A 23,983-nucleotide genomic window follows, 5' to 3' on the forward strand; every position below is an offset into this window, starting at 1 on the left:
CTTAACTTTCAGAGCTCCATCATGCCAAGTCTGGCCCGTGGCATGGTTGTCACTTCTACACTGAACCATGAAGGCAACAATGCTGGACTGGAACAACCTCCATGAACAGCAGTGCAGCCCACAGGGATTCCCTGCCCTGTCACAGCTGGTCTGCCCAGCTGCTCTACGGCTTCTAATTCACATGGAGCCCATCCTTGTCAGGAAACTTGGAGGGGTCAAAGGAGATCACTACTTACCTTTCCCTCCACCCTGACCACTTCTCTTACAGAGAAAAGGACTCTGCAGCCAGCCAGCCACATAGATCTGCTGTCGATGCCTGCTGGAAATAGCTGCGCTGGAAATAGCTGCTCTGCAAGCGGTTTGTGAGGCAGAATGGCCTCCTTCCTCATCACCTGTGGAAAATAGAATCATAGAATCATAGAATAACCAGGTTGGAAGAGACCCACGGGATCATCGAGTCCAACCACTCTATCCAGCTATAATGTACTTGAGTTACATCTCAAGTGGCCTATCACTCTGTCTAAACATTCCTAACCCCAATACATGCACAGCACCACTGTGAAGAGGAACAGACCCTGCACTCAGAAAAGTTTTGCCTTGTTCTCCTGGAAGTAATGAAGATGTTGGTGCCCCTTACTCTTCTGTGTTTCCCCCTGACCCAGTACACTCATCATGCATACCAAACACGGCCATTACAAAGCTACTGTTGCTCGTTGTTCAGTCTGTGCCCTGTTTTCTCAGTTTCACTCTCTAGTCCAATTTTGACCAGTATTATAAAGTAGATCCATGTTCTTACATATCACAGAAGACACAATATTCGTTCTCAACAAGCTAGTACATACAGCTTTTACATACATACCTTTAAGCTTCAGTCCAAAGTTCTAAAATTCCCTCCAATAACCACATCCTCCTCAGAATTTCTTCAGTCCATCTCTAAGAGTCCTTAATCTTCACCTGGGAATACTCTTTACCAGTCTGCTGCGTCCTTTGCTTCAATTCATTCATTATAATTTTTCATCTGGTTGAGGATGTATCTCATAGGGATTGTGGTGCTCAGGCATTCCTATCAAATGCGAGCAATTATTTTGTGCCATTGAGACATTTCTCTGATTTTTGTTCCACACTCATAAAGCATCACCCTTCATAAGCACACTTGAAGTCAAAAAGCCCTGGCTTTTACTTCTCTGTGCAATCTAATCATGCCCCGAGCCAGGTGATGTGATGAATGGTCCTTCTCTTCTCCTGCTTGTCTAGCTCATGTCTTCCCCCATGCTCTCAGCATGTGCTGCACAGGGACATGATGCCTCTGAATTTTACATTAGCTCCACAAACCAGGTAGGCAATTCTTCAGTCCCACAGCACTGCTGGGACTACACTAGGGTGATCCCCAGCCATAGGATTTGAGTCAAATCCTTTAAGCAACAACCTTGAGCTTTGGCTGTCATTACCACTTTAGGGCCTCTCTGAGAGTGAAATATGGCTTTGCAATCTGTGGGTGCAAGAGCAACATCAATGTCTGAAAAGCTGCAAATGGCCTTGGTTGCCTTCTCCCCCACTAAGTGCTAGATCATGTTGCACTCTGTCTGCTGCCCCTGTTAAGTTTCTTCCAGCTTTATTTCTCCTGCAAGTTCCAAAGGCTCCCGCCCCCTGAATAGCTAACTTTGGGTTTATTTTCCCCCAGATAATAGGTTTGCATTTCTCCTGTTTGAATCTTGTGTTATTATTTCCTGCCCATATCCTGCCTCAAACACAAGGGAGTCACGAAAGTGGTGACTGTACATTACAAAAGGAGAAGGAATGAAGTAATGAAAATTTTTGTATTTGTGAATGCACAAAGGAGCATGTGTGTACAAGGGGAAGCAAAGCAAAGTTTATTTTTCCTCTCAAAAGATCAATGGACAACTGGCAAGAAGCAGGGGAGCAGGTAGCAAGGAAGGAGAGAGCTTAGTTCAATGCTCAGTCTTTGTGCTAAGGGATTTCCCTCTCACAAATTCTCTCTTTACCACCAGTTTCTTGACATGATGGTGCTGCTTCAATCCCTGATTCAACATCAATAAAACTGCCAGGAAGTCGATGAGAGTTGTTCCAGTTCTGCACTGCTGCAAATAAACTCAGGAGCTGGCACATAGCATGACATGTGTAGCTGCTTCCTCTTTCAGGAGGGAACCATCCCTCTGCTGTCACAGGAATTCTTTCCCTCTTTGTCAGAGAACGGAAAAGCAAATCTAGAAACCCTCCCCTCCCTTCTGTCATGCAAGAGCAATAAGAGGGAGAGGACTTCCCAGATTCCTGCCAGCCTTCTACACTTTGCTCAGGGACTTGGACCTAGGAGGCATTTTCTTTATTGGCTGCATTACCCATGATGTTCAGCCCTTTTTATCCTTCCCTGATCCTGTCAATATCCAGCTTGTCTTGCTACCTCAGTTACACTTCCCTGTTTTCCTTCTCCTCCCTCCTCACTATCCACTGAGCTTGGTGCTTTACCCCATCAACCTTTGCCCTCACTGGGAGAGCAGGACAGGTACCACTGCCTTTCTTAGGAAGCCTTCCCTGCACTTTTGTTTCAGTTTCTTTGAGAAGTAATCTGCCTCTTTAGACTGTTCATACGCCAGGTCCCTAGCAGTTTCTGCCATTTATCTTCCTAGGCTAGCACTCTCCCTCCCTGCATATGTGTACAGCCTATGACACTACAATGTTAAATAAATGAATCCAGAGATTTAGAAAAACAAGATATTGCAGAAAGTGAGAAGCAAGTACAGTTAGGCTTCATGCACTCTCCAAACCTTATCTCTGGCTGCAGAAGCAAATTCCACAGTTTTGTCAGGACACCAACATCTACTCTAAGAAGAAAGTCCAGCAAACCTTGAGTAGAGCTAACATGTACAAACAGTCCATGGGAGCAGAAGGTAAGATGTCCCTCAACCACAGCACAAACAGCACTCCCTTTTGCCTCGGCCTCTTACCCGAAGTCCATTTCTACAGCCAATGGCTCAGTTGCAATCCAGGACACAGGACAGCCATGCAGCTAATTCCCCTTGTCAGCACTGAAAGAAAGAAGGATAATGAGGCACTGTCAGCTTATGCTATTTCTTGGTGCTTGCAGGATTCTTTTTTTCCCTACTAACATTGTAAAACCTGCCAGTGATGAAATCAGTAGTGCACAATACAGCAGCCACAGAGGGCAGAGTTAGAAATGAGCCAGGAGCAGGAGAAAGCAATAAAGAAAACCTCCTTGGTTGCCAGAATGGATGAGAGAGGCCTTCATGCACAGGTGGAGAATATTACCAGCCACTATGTCTTTGATGTGGAATGGGAAAGGCTTTTGGGGAAAGTGACAACTGAGATGGGTCTGCCAGGGCCGACTTGCACAAGCAAATGTCTTCAGCTGGTCTGTTCCCAATGAAAAAAAGGAAGAGACTGAGGTAGAGGTTAAAGTAAGGGAAAATGACATGGGGAATGCAGTTCACCCACTCTCATAAAAGCAGGGGAAGACTGCCTCATTTGAGATGGCTCTCATCTCACCACACCTTCTTTTGCTCCAGAGTTATGCTTTCCCAGGTTCAGGTCTCTATTGCCAGCACCAGGCACTTCATGCTACTTCCTCCAGGTGTTCAGAACCTCAGCCTAAAGATCACATTGAGCCCACCCCAGCTCCTGGGAAGGCAAGGCATTTTATGGGCTAACTGGCCCTCTGAGAACTAGTCCAAACTCCTCAGCCAGTTATGAACGGATTGCCATTTACCCAGCCTGGCAGAATCTCCAAATCTGCCACAGAGACCACAATGTGAACGTCAGTACTCTAAGACAGCATGAGATACCAGTCCTTCCATTGCACAGAGGAGTCAGAATCCATTTTCATCTCTCTTTCCTGAATAAGAATGAATTGTGTGGTTTGGTTCCTATGGTAGGATGAAATTAAATTCTAACCATTATGAAATTATGGTACGAATGGTCTCCTTATCTCATGCCCACATTCAGTTTTTATTCCTGTTAAGAAACCAGGAAAATTTTGGGGCTTCCCATACAGGTGGGATTCAGGGAATGCATTCTGGCATAGACCCCACTCATAATGCTGAAGTCCTGGAGGGAACTATTGCAGTTCTTGCCTGTTAAAGCTTTGTGACAAACCATTGCTACACAAATACTGTAAGCTCAGAGCATTTTCAACTCTGTGCCTATCAATCACCCACTTTCAGAAGATCTGGAAGCCTGGCAGTCCTTACTGATTCCAGAAAAATCAGTCGTAGATGTTCCTGTAGGTTTTGTTCTTCATACAGTTTACCAAAGTATTTGAGCCAGTGATCATTCTTGTCACCAAAAACAAATAAAACCAAAAACCAGACTGTGCATGTGAAGGGTTATATCTTTTCAATGTTGACTACAATCCACTCCTTTCTTGTACCAAGTCTTGCCTGTCAAGTTAGCTTCCTTAAGTACCGGACGTCTAGCAGTCCTTGAGGGGACAAGAACATGGCAAGACATTTTAGAGAAATGACCAAAACCATAAAGGTGCAACTTCCAATATCTGCTTCTTCAGAACTGAGTGAAGCTACAAATAAGGGAACCATCACCCTTTCAGCTCCAGTGGATGAATGCAGCCATTTGAAGCCCTGCAGGGTCATGCATGACAAATGCAGTTTATCATACGGAGTTCTATCATATGTCTCTGCAAATTACAGTATCACATGGATAACCCCAGGATACACAAACACATCAGTTATAACACTACAGAGCAGTATGAAACTTGTTGGTTTCTATTTTTTTAAACCCACACATTAGCTCAGGCTCAACCCCGCCTTCTTCATGTCGTGACAAGCCAAGCAGTAGCAAACACCACAGAGCATATCACTCGTCCTGCAACCAGCCAGCAGCATGTTGCACAGAATAAATATTAGCACATATAAGAGAAAGGAAAGGGTTTAAGTATCATTATGTAGAAAGACATGCTGTTTAGACTGAGGAGGGCTTAATATGCAATGTGTGTTTGCAGATAGTTATTCAGGAAAGCACATCCAAATAGCATATGTTGAATTCCTGTTGAATTTGTACTTGAAAGCACCCCAGAGTGCATGGGAGCTCTGCTACAGATCTCCCCCAAGCACAAATTCTGGCATCTGAAGAAAGTGCAGGGATACCATGTCCTACTTTCCCTGGCTCTCCCCTCTCTAGAAATGATCTGCTCTGGATGCTTCCAGCTAAGCTCAACCATACCTCCCCCACCCCTAACTACACACCCCATCTCCCACTCCTTATCATCAATTCCTCCTTTGATCTGAGCTTGTGAAAGCTTAATGTTTGTCTTATCTGATGTCACTGTGGATGCCCATTTTGTTGCACCAAGGGCTACTGTTCACACCAAGTAGTGATGTCTGCAAACGTGTGGGGCATGGCCAAACAGGCAGACATACAGCAGCTGCAAGCTCCTTGTTTGGGAAGAGTTTCAGTAAAGGCATGGCACACATGAGAAAGCTTCACCCTATCATTGCCCATGGAAATGACAGTTCAGATTCCCACAACTTAAATTCTCATGGCTTTGACCTGACCATCTCCTGCTACTTGCCTGTATGCATTCAGAAAACCCTGTGAAATGAGCAATGCTCAAAGGACATCATGAGTGAGGTCAAGAGACACCATGGATTATGGTATGGGGATATTAGGCAATTCAACCCAACCTCCTGTGTCAAACTGGTAGCATGCTTTAGATTTTTTATCCTATGATGAGGCTTTGCACATCATGGGTTTTCTATTGCAACCTGCCTTGTGAAAACCACACACCCTAAAGGGAGAAGTTGCCAGAGGCACACTGGAAGACCAACCTTTTCTCTAGATGGGTGGATAAAGCTGTTTCTCCGTCACGCACATATAAAGGCTTATTGAGCTAATGCTTCATCCACAGACAAACAGGTACAGAAAACATGATAGATCTTATCAACTTGAAATGCTCTCCTACCTTTACCTACTGGCAGGAAGTTTGCTTATTTCTACCCTGTCTCTCTGTCCATTGCAAGCTGTAAACAGCCCAAAGAGCTAGCAATCTGCTTAGTGGAAGCTGAGCTCTCCCCTGAACACCTCATGTCCTGACATTAGGGGGTACCCTCACTTGCTTAAACCATCATCTTGCCCATGTGCAGCATTGCCCCCAAACAGGAGCTGCTATCCGCACCTTTGCTCACTTGGCAGTTGCTATTACCCTCTCTCATACCTGGATTGACAGGTACAGCAACAGGGATGAAGCCAGTTACTGGCAAGGTGCCTGTGTGTCCCCCAGGGCCACAGTCACAGCCTATGTGGCCTGTCCAGTTAATTTTCTTTATTCTGCTGTCTGAACACCAGCATTTTCAGACAGAAAGCCAGGAAGCAATGCTCCTGTGGGCAAGCTGACGCTGACACTGCAAAAACCTGCTGCCTCCCTGCAAAGCGTCTGATGTTGCCCATTGCCTGATGTGGCCTGCCAGGCTGGAAAGCAATTTTTACAAAATCAGTTTGCTCTCTCTGGACAAATAATACTTTGCCAGTCAAGGGCCACTTCATACCCAACTTCTTAGGGGACACCACTGTTGTTGCCTTTTTGAGTTTTTCTTAAATGCTGGCTGTCAGAAATGTAATTCTGTGGGTGTGTAGGCAGCTGGTCTCTGGCAGATGGATGGTCACTTGTGAACAGGTTTGGGGCAGAGGATTCTCTGCCACAGCTGAACTCTGGTCCACTGAGTCTGCTTTGGGACCATGTGTTTTAGTATTTTGTGTGGAGCTGAGCATCCATCACTCCAATAAAGTCTGCTGGGGAAATAGGAAAGGGCAAATGGACAGCACAGCCCAATGCAAATGCCAGATGCTTCTGCGGGGCAAGCAAATATATTTTCCTTTCCTTGGGTATCACATTCATGCATATCACCAAGAAGCATGTTCTAACCCATAGATATGAAACACAGGCTTATTCTATCCTTGGGTAACAAAAATCTGTCTTTATTTTCCAACAGTGGCAAAATTCCCACAGGATTGTCTAGGTGTGATGTTTTTGCCCACAGTATGTATCATCTTTGCTGCTGTTTTATCCATAGGTCTGTTTTTAAGCAGGTTGCTATGTCTAAAATTAGACCAAACACCAGACAGAGGAATAATCTGAAAAAAAGCAACATCTTTTAATCTGTATAGACTTCAAAGAGCACCAGCTTTGTCTTTCAAACAAAGGCAGTCAAGTGTCCTCCTCATTAAAGTAGGAAAGGCCTTTACCATGTATTTTATCAGTATCTGCTTTTTTCTTTCTGAGCCTCTGCAACAGGCAGGTTTGATTCCTTGCAGTAGCAGATCACCAACTCTATCACATTTTATTTTATGTGGATCACATTTTAACCTAGGTGCTTTCTGACAAAATTCTTCCCTCCTCACCCACATTTCAAGCACATCTCCACTGAATCTTGCCTGTAGCATCCACAAGGCAACTACACCAGTCAAGCCTCTGCAATGTAAAGGATCTATTTTTAGAGGTCTTTAAGACGACAACAAATGCTGACCTCAGAAGACTGAATCACAAACTTCTTATTTCACCTTCCTTGCCTGCTCTCTCTCTGTAGAAGCAAACCACCACCATCTGGCCAACTTGCTCCAGAGTTATCACCAGGACAGAGCTGCATTTTGAACATCTCTGCTCTTTGGTATAGTCCCAAAATTCTTGTCCATGAGAACCACACAGGTCTGCTTTGCATCCCCCCATACACCCAGTCTCCACAAGTTCTTCCTGTGCAGTACAGGGAGGGGATGTGGTGACTCATCTAGCCATGGTTGCCCCCTGCCAACCAGCTGTTTGTTTGAGTGATGGTATTGTTGAAGTCCCGTTGCCACAGTTGTAACTATACTTTTTTTTTTTTTTTATGACAACCAGAAGTTCAGTTTTATAAACAGATGCTGTTGTGGGCCTCTATTACTCAGCTGGATCAGCGTCAGTCGTTTTTCCAGGCTGCGGTCTCTACTGCACACTGAGTCAGACGCAGCCTTGTACAGATTTCTTTGAATCTGGTTTCCTCCCAGCGACTCTTGACTCTCTGCCAACAAAGCAGGGCGTAGCTCACTAATTTTTTTTTTTTCCCCCTCTTCTCCCTCTCTTTAAAGGCAGACTGATTCATAGTAACTCCTTTAAAACAGAGTGGAAAGACACCACCCTCCCACACCACCGAGGAAACTTAAACCACCCGCAGGGTCACTCCCCTTCACTACAGCTCCGGGCTCCAGGACTTCAGCGCTGCAGCCCAGCACGCTCCTGCTCCCACAGGTGCCAGGACCAGCCCCAGCCCACACGGTAAGAGGTGCTCTCGAAAATCCTCAGCGATTTTCCTCCCTTACTGGCGTCTGTTCCCCTTGCACAGCAGCTCCAGCTTACTTTTCTCCTCTGCTCTACAACTTCACTTCTGCTTGGCACATGAGCTGGCTAAGGGATGCACCTCAAGCTTTCAGCTTCTGCTTTGAAATCCAGCTGTGTTGTGGGGCAAAACAACACTGCAAGATGCCCTGGTTGCAAACACAGAGTGCTGGCAGCAGTAATGTTATTCTCACCTCCAGGGCATGTGCAGCCAGGGCACAGTCACGGGACACCCAACCTGGGCCAACCCCAGCACTGGAGCCGCCACGCGCTATTGGAGTGGCGTTGTTTACAAATGTGGGAAAACGTCTGTTTGAAATTAGGGCTGCTGGTTCAGCGTTTTAGGCTCTCACTTGAAATTTCCAGCATGTCTCTCTCCCCTCCATCAGTAGTTTTCCAAGCTTCAATTTAAAACAGCAATGATTACTCTTAAGTGGCATCTGAGAAGCCCCAAAGGTGAAAACTTTGGGGTAAAATGGGGAGGAGCTCTCTATTTCTATTGAGATCCCAGCTCCTGAGACTGAAGCCAAATAAAAGCCACATGATGGGTGGAAATACATGCTATGCCTTCCTTAGCAGCATGGATCCTGTAGTGGGAAGCACTGAGAGGCAGAATGAGGGAGCCGGTGGAACTGCTAAAAGCACCATAGGCTGCATGATGGGGTGTGGTGGGGGGAGACTCTGATGGGAAGTGTAGGATTGCAGAGAATATCAATTTTCCCTATTCACCCCCTTTTTCCATGCAATTTTCTTCTCCCTTCCTTCTCTTCATCGGTTCTTTCACTTCATCTGTCTGTTGTGATTTAATCTTGCGGTCAAACCTCTGAGCTGTATTTGAGGTCTGAGAAAGGGAGCACAGCAAAGCCACTTTTTTGGCACTGGACTTTGGTTCCTGTTGCAGGAACCCAGCACGCCTCTGCACAGTTTCATGGGTCTGAAAGAGACTGAACCAGTACTTACCCCATCCCTTCCAGGAATGGTTGGGATTCAGGCTGGTATTTTGGACAGTTACTATACCAGTGGGTAAGAATCTGAGCTAATCTTAACCTTGTAGCAGAAGGATGGACTTGTGAATTTTGAGGTCCCGTCTGGCCCTATTGCTTGTGGCTCAGTCATGCACGGGTGCCTCCTGCCTGAGAAACAGATATCTTTGAGTGGCAGATGAGCTGACTGAAGTAGCAAGTGTTTCCAGGGCAGTCAGCAATCAGTCTGGGTAGAAATTGTTTTCAGAAGTTGTCATTTACCATGATTAACAATGAAATTGGTTTGCCAAAGAAAAAAAAAACAGTGCTGTGGTGACAGAACAACTTTCACTCAAAAGCTATGAATTCCTCAAGGCACCTCTGAGATCAGTTTTGCCCAAGAACAGCCCCCTTGGCATTTCTGAATGGAGTGGGATTCTTCTCTGAACAAACACACAAGGAGGAGCTGGGCATGAAGAGTGTGAAAACTTGAAGCCCATTACCTCTTGTTTCTATGATAACAGGAGTTTAAGTCAGCCAAATGCCTCCACACAGATCATCCCATGCAGCTGCCAAACGTGTACTCTGGGAGAGTGTGAGCTTAAAGGCAACTTATTCCTATTTGCTCTCCTGAGGATCAGCATAGGATAAGGATCAAACTGAGGTATTTTACTACCACTAACACTGCAGTGCCTGGAAGCGCAACTTGAAAAGCAGCTCACTGATGTGAGGCACTGCACACCCACCTAAGGAGCTCCTCCCAGCAGGCTCCTAGGGAAGCCCCCCTAGTTATGACTAACAATTAAAACCCGTGGCACACAGTCTGAGCCAGTCATCCAGGCTATGCTCATGTGAGAGCTGGGCATCTCTACGGGGATGTGTCATCCCGAGGAAGACATCTGAGATGGAGTTGAGCCACACCCAAGGATACATTAATGGAGGAGGGACATGGGATCTTGTGGAGAAACACAGTTTTGAAACGGATGCCTCAGAGCTGCTGGGTTGCTAGTGCTCCCCACTATCCTGCTGAGGACAGAAAGCTCTGGGCCTGGAAAACTGGCCTTGCTGGCCTAGCCGGTGGTCTTTGAATTTTGCAGTGTGTGAATAATGCAAGTGCATGTGGGAATTACTGTTTGGTGGCCTGGGGTGGAACAGAGTTTGTATTTTGAAACCGTTCTGGTAGATCTGCTGATAATAGTGTTTTTCGGTAAAAGATCCACCTCAGGGCCTTGTTTATAATGAGATGGGAAGATTTGCTGCAGGCATGAGTCCTTCTATCTATTCATCACCCTCCCAGCTTCAAAGTTGGCACATGGCACAGCCTGTGCCTGTTTGAGTTTCCTTGGAGCAAAAGAAGGAGGGGTGGTGGGGTACAGCCTGCTTCCTTAGCCCTGTCTGCTCCCATGGGGCTTCAGAGGCCTCATCAACCCCACACAACAGCTGCAACACCCCTTCCAGGACATATTTTCATTTACTCACCCCTTTACTTCCCTTTGGCTGCTGGGTGGGTGTTCTTTTCACTGAAGCCTACGCCCCATGCTGAAAGGGGAGTCACTGGGTGCTGTGCTGGGATTTGCGTTTAGGTAGTCAAGTGCCCTATAAGGCAAGTAGCACTACTATACCCCTTGGTCTCAATGGGCTCCTGTGCCTGTTCCCTTCAATAGGTAGCTGACTGCACTGTCACCCAACACAACACAGGGCAGGCTGTAGGGTGTGGCACTCCCAATTTTTTTCCTTCCTCCTGTTCTGAAAAAAAAAAAAAAAGTATTGAAAAAGGACTAGAAGATGAGATTTACGCTTCCTTCAAGGCAAGGATAAGGAAGAGCCCCAAAGGTGCTCTTTTACACCCTCAAAAGGGAGAGCAAGGAAGGGGATTTCTTATCTCCCTATCTGAAGATGGATGCTTAGTACTTCATGGGTTTTTTATGCAGTGGCAAAGCAGCTTGCACAGAAAAGGAGGCTCTTGTCTGTAATAGAACCAGCTCAGATGTGACTATACAGATCTTCTATCAGAGACAGTTCACATCCAGTCACCCCACAGCAAGACAGAGTCGAGCAGCAGTTCCCCAAGTAAAGTGCCCAGAGGGAAATCTAGTGTGCCTCCTTCTTTAAACTGTTTTCTGCTGTTAAGCTGCAGGAGGGGCAGCAAAGTAGCACACCCCAGGGCTGCCATCTGGAGCATGAGTTCTTCAGGCCCTCCTGGGAGAATTTTGGAAAGTATCTCCATACTTAGAACAGCTGGACAATGAACAAAGGAAACCCTGGCCAGATTTGTAGCTCCATGCACCCCCCTCCTCCTGAACTGTTTGTACCAGATCAGAGGGTTTGTGGAGGCTGCTCTCTGAGTAAGACCAAATGTAGCCCATGCCTTGTCATGGTAGAGAGGGATGGGCTAGGGCAATCCGGCTCCAAAACCCACATCACCTAAGGGAGTGACCGGTTTTCCAAGCTCATAATTAAGATCTACCCCCTCTACCCTGTGAAAACCAATCTGTACGGCAGGCCTGTGGAAACAGCCATGATAAGAGCTGAGGGACAGGTACTGGGCTAGGTCATCCCCAGGCATGCAGAGAAATGCAATGAATTATGAACATTAGAGTGGCTGACAGCAGGTTAGCAGTGACTCATGCCAGAGCTCTTGTGATGTGGAGCCACCTGGCAATATATTTGGATTACATGAAATCCAGGGCAAGGACTTTTCCTGTCCTTTTGCCCTTGCAGGGCAGAGTCTGCTCAAGGAGAGGAGTTGTGAAAGCAGCTGCCACAACTGGGTCCGGTGTCCACATTCTTCTCATTCTTCCCTGCAGGCCCCAGCAAGCCTCTGGAAAGGACATTGAAAGCCATGGGAACAAAAGGGGAGAGCTGCAAAATGCTCGGAGCTGTCGCAGCAGGCTAGTCAAGGGGTTGCTGGAGACAAGCTCCAGGAATGTGGACCACCACTGAAGTAAAGCTGAGCTCTAAGAGTGGCACAGCTGCTTGTCATGCCAGCTCAGGCAGCTGAGTCAACCTGCCTGCTAGTTGGCCTCCAACAGCTGCAGCCAGGCCTGCATGGTGTTCCCCAACAAAGGGCATTCTTGATGCCTCCTGGAAAGCCATTTCTGCATATAACATGAGCTAGAATACTGTTCTGCCAGACCATACTAATCACAGGTGTAAGAAGCCCTCCTGAAGCCAGATGGGGCATTTAACCTCACAATCGCCTTTACCCCACCCTGCACAGAGCACCAACCAATTCCAGGCTGCACAGCATCCTCTTGCTTTTGCTTTATACTCACACTCCTGCTCCCCCCAGTCCATCACTCATGCACTGTGAGTTGAAAGAAGGAGCTCTCACAGTTTTGCAGTTTCATACTTCATAGTCTTTTCCAAACTGGCTTTCAGGAACAAGGACACCCTGGAGGCAGACTGGTCCAAAAGCTTGGACTCTTTAGATGCCTAAGTTACAATGACTGCAGTGCCTCATAGGCTGTGCTGGCACATTCACAAGTTTTTGCAGTCTTGAGAGAGAGGGATGCTATCTGATAAGGAGCCACTTCTTTTTCAGAGTTACCCTCCCTTGGAAAAAAAAAAAAAAAAAAGAGGTCTTTATGAAACTATCCATGTAAATCGGAGAACTGCAGTTTTAATTTTAAAATGCAGCCAAAAGCACAGCTGATGTGGGCTCCGCAGACCTTCCACCTCTATCCAAAGGCTGTCAGAAGGAGGAAAAGCAGGAATCCCCGCCAGAAATGATCTGTGCACTTTTGCTCACACCACACTGTAACCTGAATTTTTCTGTCAGAGTTATCAGAGGGTTTCTCTCATGTGGCCACTGTTGGTGTCAAAGTTGCATAGAAAGATAAATGCAATCATAAGGAAGCCATGCATAAGCACACACACAGACAGGTGCACACTCGCACACAGCTCAGCTCTGCTCACAGGGAAACCACACATACGCACTCCCATTTCTAAACGGACCCATGCAGAGCTGCAGATACACACCCCTACACACACCACATCATCACCCAGACCATCAGTCCTCCCACAAATGTTTCTCAGATATCTCGGCATCTTGTCTGAACCCCTGCAAGTTCCAGGAACTTCGTGTCTAATTAACCTACCTAGGGATGATCCAGCATGCTAGTGAATGAGGGTGCTCCCCTTTATACCTCCAAAGAAGGAGAGGAACACTTATGTGCTTCCATTAGCTCTGTGGTCCCCTTCCCCATCCCTCCCTCTTATTTGCTGCCCATCAGTCCCAGCCCTTCCTTGGCATGTCTAATATGAGGAGTGAGTGTTTTCCTCTAGCCACAGCTGCTGGCTGCCTGCCAGGCCCCAGGCAGATGTCTGTTCCCCTTCCTACTACCAAGTGAGTTTTAGAGTTGCAGTTGATGTTGTCACATGGCTGAGCGCTCCAGGGTGGTTTCTTCTGGAGAAAAAGCCAATTTCTCACTGTCTGCCCTAGGAGCTCTGATGTTTCCCCACTCTCATATGAATCACAGGCACGAGCACTGGAAAATCCTTGTGTGTCATCATCTGTGACTCCCCCTTGCATATCTCAGTAAGTGGAGGTTCGTTACCAAGGGTGGATTCTCAAGAACTTCAGCTGGTCTCACAAGGAATTATTCACATGCTTAGGCTTTACCACTCCCCTGGGAAGGCATTTCCCCTGATCCTTTGGAGACCATAGCACCGGGAAATGCTTCCCAAGAACCATACAAAATCTTCTATTTACTTAAGCTTATTTTCAGTTGTAGCCCCTCAGGCTACTCTGCACATCCCTTTTGGTTGGCAATTGTCTGTTACTTTTACTCACTGTACCCAGTGTGATCACCAGAGCCACCACCCATGCATGCATCATATCTTGTCACTGCCATAAACTACAGGCTCCAAGGGTCTTCATGTGCCCACATACGCCTCCTGCCCAACCCTTTTCCTACAGATGTGAAATCTTTTTCCAGAGACACTGGCCTACTTATCCACATGTCTGTAAAAACCATGTGACTTGTGAGTAGAGTCAGACCAGTCTGTCAAAACCAGGTTTTCAACAGTAGCACTAGCATACAGTGGTTTATAAAGTCTGGAGTCAGCAAGGACTCTGGATTCAGCTGGGTCTGAAGTAAGAAAGAGAGCAAAGGTGAAAGCAAAAAGATTTTTTTGCTATGATTGTTTCAAGTTGTCATGAGCTTTCTAGTAACAAAGTGATGGGTCCAAAGTCCCCATGCCACCACAACATCGAAGAGATTTTCACGATCTTTGCATCCTGCCAAATTACTCTGGGCACTATGAAGACTCATGCTCCATTCGCACACAATGACAAGGCATGCAGTTGTAGCAGGGCTATGATGCAGTCAGGGCCTCAGCTCAGTCAAAAAGCAAATCTATAAATTCTGCAGGTGGTTTTATCCCACCCCCAAGGCTTCCCTTACAGGTGGCATCATGGTAACATTGTTATTTGTAGCTTGGCCTTGCACTGAGGAATATACCAGTGAGGTGGCAGTTTGTGGCTGTCTCCAACAATATGAAATACTTATGATTTTCTGTCCTGTCCTCTCCAGTTTTTCCCTTCCTTACCAGGTGGCCTTGTCCCTGATTTGAACGACCAGCGTTCCTGGTGTGACTCTGTGTGACATCAGACAGTAGCCACATTCACACACTTTCTCTAAGTATTGGACCTCCTACTGCCACCATCAGAGACCGTGGGTGAGACGAGCCACTGGTCTGACTTAACTGCTGCATTCCTTATATTCTGTGGTGGCAGCTGGGGAAGGCAGAATTTCTTTAATCTCTGCTGCTTTCAATGTATGGATATTTTTGTTGATATTCTGACCAAAATAATTTCCTTTTTCCCCCCAAATGCCATCTTTCCCTTGTTGAGAAATTGACTGTATCAAACTCAAAGGACTTCAGTTGAAAAACTGAGTTTTAGAAGAGTCAGAGGTCACCACAATGCTGACAGGTGGTGTGATTTAGACGTCCTCTGCTCCACAGACACTATAGTTCTCTCAGCCAGCAGCTTTCACAGTATTCCTCACCAGCTCACCCTGTGAGAGGCAGTCACAAGCAGAGACCTCAGTTCATAGAGGAGACTAGGAATAGAAGTCAGATGAGCTGCATCTTCTAGGAACACTTTGTATCTGAAGTATTTCAGATTTGATTGAGAGTGCTCTGTATTCTCACTCCAAACAGCCCAATCATTCTTGCAGAAACGTCCTGTACACTTCTCCTCTACTTATTTCATTACAGTACACTTTCTGCCAAAAGCAAAGGACCACTACCTGATCTGAGTAATCCATTTCCTATATTTGATGAAGTATATAACTCACCATTGTCATATCTCCAAGTGGCACTTTGCATTCCATCCTGATGTTTTGCTAAGCAGCAAACCAAGGGCAAGGACTCACTTCTCCAGATTGCCTTCCAGACAGAAGGATACAAAACACTTAAGTAGACAGCAGGTCAGTATGTGTGGCTACACTTCATCTGCATGAGAAGGCTTTGGCTTAATTTTTAATATGTAGTGCTTACCTGATTGAACTTGAACTGAGGTGCAGCAGAGCTATGTGTAGTTCCCCAGTATGTGTACTCCTGCATGGTCAGAGAAATAGTCTCTACATGGATAAGTGTCATGCTTATCTGTAGTGGGGTTTTTTTTGTGTTGAAGGCTGCTATGGTGATTGTTATTCATGATTACTGTTGGTGTGGCTTGTTATTTCTCCTCATCCATCATCCCAGAAAGAGGAAACTCAGCCCACTGTCATCAGCGCAAGATCTTCTCTTGACTCATGCAGGCTGTTCAGCAGGTGCATGACATTCACTCTTCTCTATCAGCCTGTCTTACCTCCACAGTCATTCAGCTGTCATGTCTCAGCTCTGTTCTTCTTGGCTTATGTGGGGTCTCTTCCCTGGAAGATGTGCCAGGAGGCTCAATGCAGGATTCACAGCTTGGTTACTTTACTCGTTCTTGAGAAGCAGTCCTAAAACTGGCGGCATGTCTTGAAAACTTGCAGGGTTAAATAATTGTGGTTTGGGGAGCTTTGGTGTGAGTCAATGGAAAAAAAAGGGCAGCTCTAGGAAGGCTAAGACTGACTCATAGCCCAAGAAGAGCCTGAGAAGCTCCAAATCCAGCTGCAGATTGGGTATGGAAGTGGAAGAAAAGGCATTTGCATGCAATTGTGTCCTATTGCTCCAGCAATGTGACCCCACCCTGTAGCGGAGAAAGTTGTCTCACGCTTAACAAATGGAAAGAGTATCCTGTCAGTCACCAATGCTCTGCCAGTTTCTCTGTCTAATGGGAGAAAAAGTCCATGCCATACTGTCAAAAGACAGAGATGACTATTTCAGTGCTATTCGTTCACCTACTGCTCCCTTGGAATTGTTCTCTAGTGTTTTATTTAAAAGGTAGAGAGAGATGAAGGAAGGGGAAAGTAAATGAATAGAGAGGGAGGTTTGTGCTCTAACTCACAAAGAACCAAAACTAAGCTGCGAGCACATATCCCCAGGAGTTTGCTTTTGATAGCATGTGTATTCAGGGAGAGGTGCTGACGTTCTCAGGAAGTAAATGCACTGAAAGCACCTGAACTAACAGTGCTCTCAAGCAGTGTAAGAACAGGGCAAAAAAAAAGCAAAAGGAATAAAGGATTTGCTCTTTTTTTCCTAGCGTATTGGTCAAAGTTCTGGCTGTAGGGTTTGGGGTTTTTTTACGTTAAAAAGTAACATTTATCCCTCATTTTTGTTTCTAAATGCAAACAGAAGATGCATTTAAGAGGATTGTTCCAGTTCTTTAGGGTGTCATGAAAGTAGGTTTTCAGTCTTTCATAAGGGCTTTTTTACAGGGCTTCTTTGAAGGTCCTCAAAATGACTGGCAAACCCCCCTGCTGAATTAGTTTTTAAAGAGGCCATGGAAAAATAGATCCACCTAAGAAAGAAGAAAGTTTATCCACTGTTCAGTAAAGGCAAATTTCAGAGTAGGCAAATCTGCCACAGTTTAGTGTATGCATACCAACACACTTTGGTGGCAAGACCACTTGTTACAATTTGTGTAAGAACCAAGGTAATCAGGAAAAAAAGGATGGGAAGATTTGACTCAGAGGCTCTATTCAAGACATGAGCTGCAGGTATGTAACTTAGTCACTGCAATAGCAACAGTTTATGAGTTCAAGGTACAGTTGTGATATCTATATCGGTTTCCATCCAGCATTTTGAAACCCTCATTCCTTTTGCAGTCAATGGAAAGAAGGGTTGTAACTCTCAGGTAAGATGTTTTCATGTGGTACTCTGCAAATAGTATTGAGAACCTGGATTTTAGTAACAATGAACTCATAAATGGCTGTGACTACAGTCAGAGAGGAACTTCTAAGAAGGCTGAAATTTCTCCAAGATCATCAGTAAGGGAGATACTGTGACAAGGGAGGGCACAGTGACTAAATCATCCAGGCAAATCAAGTCCTAGAGCATGAAAACTTTGCTAGGACACCCCAAAGACAAGCAAGCCTGGCTCATGTTCAGCAAGCTAGGGCTAAACAACTCCAGAGATTTCTCCTGGTGAAGGGAGCCTCGCGGTGGACAAGTTCTTGCTGAGGAGATAGGACCAATCACCAAACCTGAACTGTTCTTCTAAGGAACAACCTCTTTTGGGTGGGAGGAATAACCTAACAGAGCAGGTTCCTCGAGATCCTGAACTCAAGGAATTCCTCCTAGTCATCAGCTAATGCTGAACTAGACAAAGAACTGGTGATGGAAAAGACTGCCTGCCTACTGTGGTTTGGAAACTGCATCCAAAGCGGCACAAGGAATAGTTGCAGCACTTTACAGGAATACACTCCCACGCATTGCCACAATGAGAGGAAAGACAGGAATGGAGAAAGTGGAGTCATTGAGTAAAAGAACCCCACATTTATGGAACTTTACAACGCCTTTTGTTACAGTTCGTGTGACAGAAAACATGAAGTATAGTTGTGTCATTCCATTACAGTGTTACCACACCCTGTACAAATGGTAACAGTATCAAACCTTTACCTGAGTCATTTGGACCAAAATAACTTGACAGCCAAAATTAATCATATACTAGATGCTACTCTTCAGTACCAGCACTATCAAGAGAAAGAATGACAGCCCTGTGGAACTTTGTACGAAGCAATCTTTCATAGGAAATAGAGCAGACTCTTCTGCCTGATTTCTATGGCTATAGTGCATGATTACTAATAAATGTCTGGAAGGCGAGGGAATATGCTCACTCGCTCATGAATTGTCTGCACTTGCTCTTACAGCTTATGTTTGTTCCTTGTATTTTGCATTTTCAAGGGAGAAATTGGCCGCCTTGACGAACAGTGTCATGAGAGCTATCGAAAGCATATTCCCCTCCCATTCCGATCACACTTATCACAATGACAGGGAATTTTACAAAATGCAAAAGCTTGCTGGGTACGGAGGCAAAAAGAAAGCCAAAACAAACCAAACAGGAATTTTCATTACAAGAGAATCTAATTGCAATAATAAAGTGATCTGCATGCCTCAGGTTTTAAAAGGGAAATAGGCTGTTTTCATTGCAAGCCTAAGTGTCTTCTGCTACCCCAGAACATCTCGGTGGCATTTCTGTTCTGGTTATTCCCCTCTTCACACAACGGCACAGGCCATTGATTAGCAGTAGCCGCTGAGTCCATTCTCCACCTCTGCTCAATACCTGATGCAGAGTCGCTCACATCACCTGTCATGTCCCAGATCAGCTGGAAGAAGCTGTGCCATGACAGGGAAAAGGAGAACAAGAAAATATCTTCTGACCTCTTTGAATCTTGTGGGCAAAAACTCCTCTTCCTGGAGTGTAGGCCTGGAGTATGTAATTTTTACTTTACATAACCACACACCTATTTAAGCAAACTGTGTATATACTCAGGCTATTTTTAAAACACCCCCAGGCTAACTACCCCTGCTCTACATCTCCTCCCAGACTGGTTCCTTTACCTCCAAGATTTCTTCAGCCTATTGAGCATCTCTCTTGAAGATTTTGACAAAGGTTTTATTGATGTTTTTTTGTGACTGTGTACTTCCAGAATGGATTTAGGATCAACCTGTTTTCTCATGTAAATAAAGCTTATAGTAACACTGTTCTTTGATTCAGCCCTTCAACTCTTCCATCTATTCTTGTTCTCTTCCAGAGTTCTCTGTGTCGGTGACACCACCTAGAAGGGACCCAAGATGTTGGTGCTACTGGCTGGTATCTTTGTGGTTCACATCGCCACTGTCATCATGCTCTTCGTCTGCACCATTTCCAATGTAAGTGGAGACAACCGTGGATTAAACACAGCTGCCACGTTCAGCAGCGCTAGCCAACCCTTTACACAGCTGGCAGGGGGACAGGTGGGTGGGCGCTCAAGTCTATAGGTGAGGGACAGCCGTAAGTAAAGATGAAGCAGTGATGAGTGTACTCAGGGAGCAGAAAGGCAACCGAGGTGGTACAGGAGGCAGCTTCTCAACTCCCACCTAGCAGCACCCCAACACCCTTCCACGCAGGAGGGCTCCACGAGGAGCAGGGCAGCTCGGCAGATGACAGCTCGGAAGCGGTGTTTGTCATCCCATCTGGCAGCCAGGCTGTTGCACAGCTGGGCGCTCCCGACGTCTGTGTGTGTCGACGGCAAGAATCCGCTGCCGGGGGCTGGGAGGGGGTGAAAGCCCAAGAGGAGCTGGGGGGCAGCCGGGGTCCCCCCCACCGCAGCCCCGCAGGTCGCAGGGGAAATCCGGGGAGAGGGTGACCCCTGGCGGCCGCGGGAGGGGCCTTCCCGCACCCCTTTCCCCCTCGGGACCCATTTCGGGCGCCCCTCACCCCCAGTCCCGGCTGCTTGCTCGCCCCCTCCTGCCGCCTCGCACCGGGAAAGGGAGAGGATGGTCTGAGTGTTTTCCTCCCTGATCATGCAAACAGACTTCCCTAGTATTTCGCCTGGACTAAATGCCTGCTGACTTTGGATGCCTGCGTCATCTCCCACCCGCTTCAGCTGTTCGTCTGCTGCCAACACATGTGGACTTTTCAAACTCCCTGCCTTGTGGCATTTAGGTTACTGTTGGTCCCCTTATGGCTTAGGCTAATGAATGGGCAGAAGAGCAAGTAAGCCCCCTTCCCGCTTAATGCAGTTGTTTTATCCTGAGCCAGCAGTGTGTCCAGGGGGCCAAGAAGGCCAATGGCATCTTGGCTCGTGTCAGAAATGGCATGGCCAGGAGGTCCAAGGAGGTTATTCTCCCTCTGTACGCGGCACTGGTGAGACCGCTCCTCGAATCCTGTGTTCAGTTCTGGGCTCCTCACCACAGGAAGGATGTTGAGGCTCTGGAGCGAGTCCAGAGAAGAGCGATGAAGCTGGTGAAGGGGCTGGAGAACAAGCCTTATGAGGAGCGGCTGAGAGAGCTGGGGTTGTTTAGCCTGGAGAAAAGGGTGCTGAGGGGAGACCTTATTGCTTTCCACAACTGCCTGAAAGGAGCTGGCCTCTTCTCTCAAGTGACAGGGGACAGGACAAGAGGGAATGGCCCCAAGCTCTGCCAGGGGAGGTTCAGGCTTGACATTGGGAAAAAAAATTTCACAGAAGGGGTCATTGGGCACTGGAACAGGCTGCCCAGGGAGGTGGTTGAGTCACCTTCCCTGGAGATGTTTAAAAGATGAGTGGATGAGGTGCTGAGGGGCATGGTTTAGTGTTTGATAGGAATGGTTTGACTCGATGATCCAGTGGGGCCTTTCCAACCTGGTGATTCTATGATTCTATGATCCTGTTTCAGGTTTGGATGGTGGGTACTTCCTACTTAGGAACAGCCTCATCGGGACTGTGGCTACTTTGCAACAAGACCTGTGAGCAGCTACGAGTCAGCAGTGATAATGAACGTAAGTTACATCTGCATTTTCATTGTGGTTATGAATTGTAGAACGTTGGTACGCAATACCAAGGCTGAGTCCTGACTTTCTCAAATCTATTCCCTGTGTTTTACAGCTTCCCTCAGAGCCGTTCAAGCCTTTATGATCCTCTCGATCATCTTCTCTGTCATTGCACTTGTCATGTTTATTGTCCAGCTGTTCACCCTGGAGAAAGGCAAACGTTTCTACATCACTGGAGGCATCATGCTGGTTTGCTGTAAGTATGCCCACTTTGCAATGGCTCTGCATGTGTCCCACTGTCTCTGCAAGTGCAAGTAGTCACACGTCTGCCATACGCAGCCATGGGTGGAGGTTGTCAGCCAGCTAAAAGTTTCAAATGGCTGATTGTTTCTGTAAAAAAATAGCTCTGAGGAATTGGAAAGTTGGTTTGTTACTTTTTTTTCTGTATATAAAAAAAATATTTCTAGGTTTTCATTAGAAAATCCCAGTGGGTTTTGCAAAATTCCTCTAAAAGACAACAAGTAAGATTCAACTATTTAGGGAGACAAAGGAATAAACAGACAACTACTGCTTGTGGGATTCAACACATCGCAACAAACCGTCTGCAGATCTTGTTACTGATTTTGTCCTAACAAAGGTTTACTTCCCTCTAAACAAGCATCTACTAAACAAAGCCCAAGTGTCTTATGTCATCATCTCTGCAAAAGAAATCCTCCATAAATATGCCTAGTAGACAGCAGGCCCTCTCTCATATGGCACAAGACACGCATTATGATCTTGGAGGAACAATAGCACTTTAGAAGTCCTGCAGAATTCTGATTTCTGTGTGTTTTCTGACTCTCTTTTTCTGTCTTCCTTTCCACAGGGGTGTGCATTCTGATTGGAGTCTCCATTTACACAGCTCGGTTCACGGGCAAGATGTCTGGGTTCACAAATTCTCACCACGGCTACTGCTTCATATTGGCCTGGATTTGCTTTTGCTTCAGTTTCATCACTGGCATCCTCTACCTCGTTCTCAGGAAAAAATAAGGCTTATGGGAGTCCAAGGGAGAGGGTTGGCTACTGGGAATGGGGAAGAATTGCTCTGCTGAGAGAACTGTTGGGCCAATAAACAGAAACAGCCACCAACATCACCACTGCCACCACCACAGAAAAATCACTAACAAAGCTAAAATCCTCAGAAACTCCTTTACAAAAGGGAGGGAGAAGCAGGTCCAACTGATCTGATACTCCTGGGGCTGTTGCATGAGAAATCTACAAGTAACCCAGACAGTTGTTTTCCTTTTCTGCAAAGTGATATCATAACTTCATAAAGCTTGATGCTCTGCAGCGATGATTGAAGGGCACCAAAAAAAGGGCTATGTTTTTTTCGTTTCCAAGAGCCTCACTTACCTTTCAGTGTGACTTGTGGGTTGGGCAGGGAGGCTTATGAATCCTCTTTTTTTGTCCATTGAAACAAATGGGATGGGTCTTTTGTTACATTTTTTTATAAATATGCACATATGTGAAAGATAAAGACATTAGATTGAGAAGCAACCTAATAGAAATCAGATCAAAGTAGTATTAAAATATCTACAGGAATAAGGTAGCATTTTTTTTTTCTGTTCTATTTACTATGTGACATTCCCATGGTTGAGTTAAATACAGGTAGGAAGGGCAAATATACAGGTGTTGATGATGAAGAGAGAGAGAGAGAGAGAAAGTAAAGATACACAGAGGTTCCTAAATACAGAGGATGCAGTTGCTCATTGATGCATATGCAGGGAGGGAATCATGGGGTGAGTGTCTACACTAAAATGTTCTATTCAGCTCCAGAACATGGTAACAGCACTGCAACATCACAGATCTTTAGTGAGACAAGGCCTTATGTAGGCAGGGATTTTTTGCCACATCATTACCCAGTACGTGGTATTAATTGAGAGTTTCACATTGTGACGCAGCCTGTCTCAAAGGCAGATGATACTGGTCAACAGAAGAAATGTATTCCTTAATGAGAGATTAGGAGAGATGAGGCAGAGCTTGTGAGTTCTGCTCCTTGCTGCACAGCCTTAGGCAGTCACTTAACCCAGTGCCTTTCCATCTGCCAAATTTTTCCATAAAACTATGCCTACTTCCTAGGTTGCTGAGAGATTCTGAGTCCATTCTGTAGTAGAAGGTTCCCACGTGAAAGGCTGGCATGGGAAAGTAAGGCATTGGTACTGCCATAACCCACAAATTTCTGTCAGTTCAAAGACTCTCAGTCACAAGGTCAAAACTTCCTATGACTCCATCCACAACTAAAAGGCAGAGAGTATCAAAAACAATACAGGTGCAGATTGCGCATGAGTGCTGCTTACATCTCTCCCTCTCTCTCTCTTTCTGTTACATTTTCTTCTTATGCAGACTATCAATTTGGTGGCTATATTCTAGTACTGTATGTTGCTGTTTCATTAACAAAGGTTATTTCATATATAGTCATTGTAAATATTTTGAAATGCATATTTTTAACTTTGAGGGCATAAAAATAAAATCTGATTCCCTTTATTATAAAGAGTTTTGCAGTTTTGCTTTGATTTTTTTCATTAATGTTTCAGATATTTGTTTACAGAAGCATTTGCTGTTTCTTCTGAATCAAAGCTCACTCCTTTAAGATGATTGTAGAATTACTATGTTCTCTAGCTTGTCAGTATATGACATTTCCTGTTCTGGAGGGGAGGAGGAAGAAAAATAACTCTCAGACCTCCTCTTTTAGCTCCCAGTAAGCTCAACTAGATAGTGGGAGCAATGGTAACACTCAGTACCAGTGTCAGGCTTTGCTTCACACTCAAGAAAGTTGGCAGAATCTGACCTTAATGGAAG

General features: G+C 45.8%; 1 protein-coding gene across 1 annotated transcript; it reads left to right on the forward strand.

Moving 5' to 3' along the window:
• Nucleotides 1-8,122: 8,122 nt before the first annotated feature.
• Nucleotides 8,123-23,675, forward strand: EMP1 (epithelial membrane protein 1). The gene is made up of 5 exons (XM_069855076.1): nt 8,123-8,293; nt 19,449-19,566; nt 21,052-21,154; nt 21,261-21,401; nt 22,011-23,675. The coding sequence occupies exons 2-5, from the start codon at nt 19,489-19,491 to the stop codon at nt 22,172-22,174; spliced, it is 486 nt and encodes a 161-aa protein (XP_069711177.1). The 5' UTR covers nt 8,123-8,293; nt 19,449-19,488; the 3' UTR covers nt 22,175-23,675.
• Nucleotides 23,676-23,983: the final 308 nt, after the last annotated feature.

The sequence above is a fragment of the Phaenicophaeus curvirostris genome, chromosome 1 (assembly GCF_032191515.1).
Source record: "Phaenicophaeus curvirostris isolate KB17595 chromosome 1, BPBGC_Pcur_1.0, whole genome shotgun sequence".
In the NCBI taxonomy this organism is placed as follows: domain Eukaryota; kingdom Metazoa; phylum Chordata; class Aves; order Cuculiformes; family Cuculidae; genus Phaenicophaeus; species Phaenicophaeus curvirostris.

Bases quoted from the DNA above. Each gene is read 5' to 3' on its own strand.
- EMP1 (XM_069855076.1), top strand. From the start codon at position 19,489: ATGTTGGTGCTACTGGCTGGTATCTTTGTGGTTCACATCGCCACTGTC. The intron at 19,567-21,051 runs GTAAGTGGAGAC...ATCCTGTTTCAG, and splicing joins TCGTCTGCACCATTTCCAAT to GTTTGGATGGTGGGTACTTC. The intron at 21,155-21,260 runs GTAAGTTACATC...TGTGTTTTACAG, and splicing joins AGTCAGCAGTGATAATGAAC to CTTCCCTCAGAGCCGTTCAA.